General features: G+C 37.0%; 1 protein-coding gene across 1 annotated transcript; it reads right to left on the bottom strand.

Annotated features, from left to right (window-relative positions):
• Positions 1-1456: 1456 nt before the first annotated feature.
• Positions 1457-2083, bottom strand: LOC127105222 (uncharacterized). Its single transcript, XM_051042388.1, has one exon. It carries the CDS (start codon positions 2081-2083, stop codon positions 1457-1459), a length of 627 nt encoding a protein of 208 aa, XP_050898345.1.
• Between the last annotated feature and the right edge of the window lie 1776 nt (positions 2084-3859).

The following is a 3859-nucleotide window of genomic DNA, read 5'->3' as shown; positions in this document are numbered from 1 at the left end:
TGTTTTGTTTTGATTGTTGAGAACCAAATGCAAAGAAGTGGACTTAGATTCTAGGACATACCCTATGCAAAGAATGGAGAAATGGACTTAGATTCTAGGACATTCCCTATGTCAAATTGGAGTAAAAGGACCTTAATGATGAATATGGACCAAATCTCTAAACTCACTCTTGTCCATTCTTGATTTACTTCATGGAACTTTTGATGTGTGTGTTCTTGTGCTAGGTGTTCCCACTTGAGCTTAATTCGAGGGCCATTGCCATGTTCATCCAAAGTGAAAGACACAAGATACATTGAGGATCTCTTAAGAGGCTTGTTTGATGATTGCTTATGCTTTGTGTGATTGCTTATTCCAAAGGATGGGAGCTACTTGGATCATCTATATGATCTCAAGAGAGGGACTCCATTGTGGTTTTGATTCTTCATCCCTCATCTTTTTGTTTTACTTAGGACCTTAGCCATTCTTCTTCTTCTCCCCACTCTAACCCAAGCCAAAACTCTTTGTGCAAACATTCAACCATTGTTTTCAAACATTAGAAACCTAAGCCTTATGCTTTTGATTTTCAAACCTTCTTTTCATAACACTTATTTTGAATTGAATCTTTAAGTCAACTTTGACCATTTTTGTATATACTTCTAATTGGTAAATATAACCCACTCAAATGTCTTTTTGTGGTTCCAATGGCCACTTTCTTAATCAAATTTTCCATAACCTTTAGCTATTAGGTTTGAGTTATCCTTGTGGTAGATGTAATACTCACCTATATCCTTAGTGATGGACAATGAGTCTTCCATGCTTATTATAGGGTTAACCCCTCACTAGCATGTTGAAGCTATCCTCACATGGTGGATTTGTGGTTTTAGGTTGAGTTTTCTCCCTTGGATAACAAAAGACCTCAAGGCTTTTGGACCAATTAATTCACCAACTTGTTTTAAGATTTTTACCCCGAACTACGAGGTTTTGATCCTAATCTTTGTGAAGATGGTACGTAGGCAATGGGTTTATCCATCCAAACACAAAATATAAATAACTTGTATATTCTCTTCTCATCTCTTCAATCATGTTTGCACAAATAAACTTTCACAAAACAACAACCTTGCAACAAGTATGAAAAGGACTCCCTAGGAGTACCTAGGATGTTTTGGGTGCCTAACACCTTCCCATTACATAACCAACCCCCTTACCCAGATATTTGTTTCTCTTTTACTAGTTTTTGTTAAAACTTTTAGGTTTTTGTTCGCTTTCTAACCATTCCTTTGGATAAATAGAAGTGCGGTGGCGACTCGACTTGTATGGTTTACCTTGGATTTAGTTAATATCTCTAATGGTAACGAATACCCTGCTACAATATGGACAAGGGACAATTCAGATATACCAAAGAAGTAGTCACCGACCCGTTAGCTGGAGTGTCGATAACTAGTCCACTATTCATAATAGACAAAACAAGACCCACTTTTCATACACAATTAGCAGAAATAACCAAGTGTGTTTCCCCCGTATCAATAATAGCAATCAAAGGAATTTTGTGAATATAACATGTACCTTTAATCAACATATCATAACTGTTAGGTTGAGATCCAGTCAACGCAAACACCTTCCCTCCAGTCTGGGCTTTCTTTGGTTTTTGAAAAGTGGTGCTGATGTGACCAGGTTCCCCATAATTGAAATAAGTAGGAACATTAATTTTGCAATCAACAATCAGATGTCCTGACTTCCCACATTTGAAACATTTATTTTCATCACTTATACATTCATTGGCGCGGTATCCTGCACCACCACACCTGTAGCACTTGATAGGCGCAGGAGCCCCTCCCACACTTGGCCTTCTACCATATGAAATTATATGTTTCCCTTTGTCAACTGGAACACTATACGAATTTCCACGATTCAAATGCTTTCCCCTTTTCTCACTCAAACGTTTATAATGAGCAGACCAAACCCTACTTTCCTCATCATATATTCTGCATTTATTCACCAGTTCAGGAAACCTGGAGAATTTGTTGATACCCGATGCCCTGTTTGATCTCAGGACGCAATCTATTCTCAAACTTGAAACATCTGGAAACCTCTGTAGTTGCATCATTGTAGTGTGGATAGAATTTCACAAGTTCCTCGAATTTAATAGCATATTCAACAACAGTTGAGTTCCCTTGCTTCTATTCCAGAAACTCAATATATTTCTTACCACATACATCATCTGAAAAATATGTCTCCATAAACTCTCCTTTGAGCACAACCCGTGTAGTTTCATTACCCGCAGCTTCCAATCTCCTGCGAGTGTTACCCCACCAATCATCAGCTTCCTCGGCCAACATATGCATACCGAATTGCACTTTATGTGTCTCGGTACACCCCATTACCCTGAAAATATTCTCAATGTCCTTAAGCCATGTCTGTGTTCCCTCTGGATCATACATGCTTTTGAAGGTAGGCAGGTTGTTCCTCTGAAACTTTCCCAAGTCGCGGAACTCATCATTTCCTCCATGTTGGTTGTTCTGCACAACTTGAGCCACTACTTGCAAGAAGCAGCAATAGAACCATCAATTATTCCAACCATATTCTTAATATATCAATAGCATAGTTAGAATAAACTTATATGAATAGTGTTCACACATTATTCACATACTAAAAACTTAAAAGACACTATACACTTGGTCGGACGGATCAACCTGCTCTGATACCACTTTGTAACAGCTTACTTCCCGATTCAAATGAATAAATAAAATATAAATAATTAAATCAAGTAGTATTTAACATCCACATAATTTGAAGTTTAAAAGTTTACTTCAACTCATATAAATCGCATTGTTACAGCTGAACTAAAAACAAGTTTTGTTCGGCATCCAAAGCCTCACCCAAAGATCCAAACAATAGTAGTTTAAAACAACAATCCTTATTATTTAAAGATACGTAACATGAAAAACATGTGGGTAGAATAGCCACATAGGCAAGACAGCCTCGGTGTTACGTATCAGAGAGACTCCACTAGAAGACCCGACCAATAACAACATACCATACACCGTCAACTACTTAGGCACCTGATTTTATGTTCTCCAAAGGAGTACATACACAAAAAACAAAAAGGGGGTGAGAAATACATTAATATAATTAATTGTTGCATAACATGCTAAGGATAGTATCCATGTGTAATGCACCACAATCATTCACAATCCATACCCTCACCATAATTAAACACCACACGATATAATGAAAATGCAACGAGACTCCATAACTCGGCCCAATGCATGTGGTACCAATTGTTTATCAATGGTTCATCATACGAACCAGATTCCCCCTTTGGAATCCCGAACTTCCCCTTCGAAGTTTCAAATAAGTTTAACATTCCCCTTCTAACTTAAACTTATCTCCACCAACTCAACAATTTATGAATGCATGGCATAGAAAAAATGCAATTGACACACTTGTCATTATTCATGTCATGATTCAGAATCGATCACACAACTACAACCATGGACAACATAATCCACCCTTATGGAGTATCAAAATCACAAGAGAATAAACAATTCAAATGATTCACCATATCACAATAATTTACCGATACGAACTTCATTATGATTCATTCTAACACAAGTAAATATTATAATACATCATGGTCAACCATTTATCACTCAATACACTTATCTAATACATAGTCCTCCCTTATGTACTACCACTAATGTCATTAACGCACATACCAATAAATCGTGACACGAGTCAAATCCCACCTTAGCTAACCAACACATCAACGCACCAAATCCCACCTTAAAATGTGACACGAGTAAAAAGTTATGACTAAAGTTGTACAAAGGATTTTTAAAAAATGATGTTGTTTGGAAAGACTAAAACAATATGAATCCAA

Source organism: Lathyrus oleraceus, chromosome 1 (genome assembly GCF_024323335.1).
Source record: "Lathyrus oleraceus cultivar Zhongwan6 chromosome 1, CAAS_Psat_ZW6_1.0, whole genome shotgun sequence".
NCBI lineage: Eukaryota > Viridiplantae > Streptophyta > Magnoliopsida > Fabales > Fabaceae > Lathyrus > Lathyrus oleraceus.
This window is presented reverse-complemented; position numbering and strand designations above follow the sequence as displayed.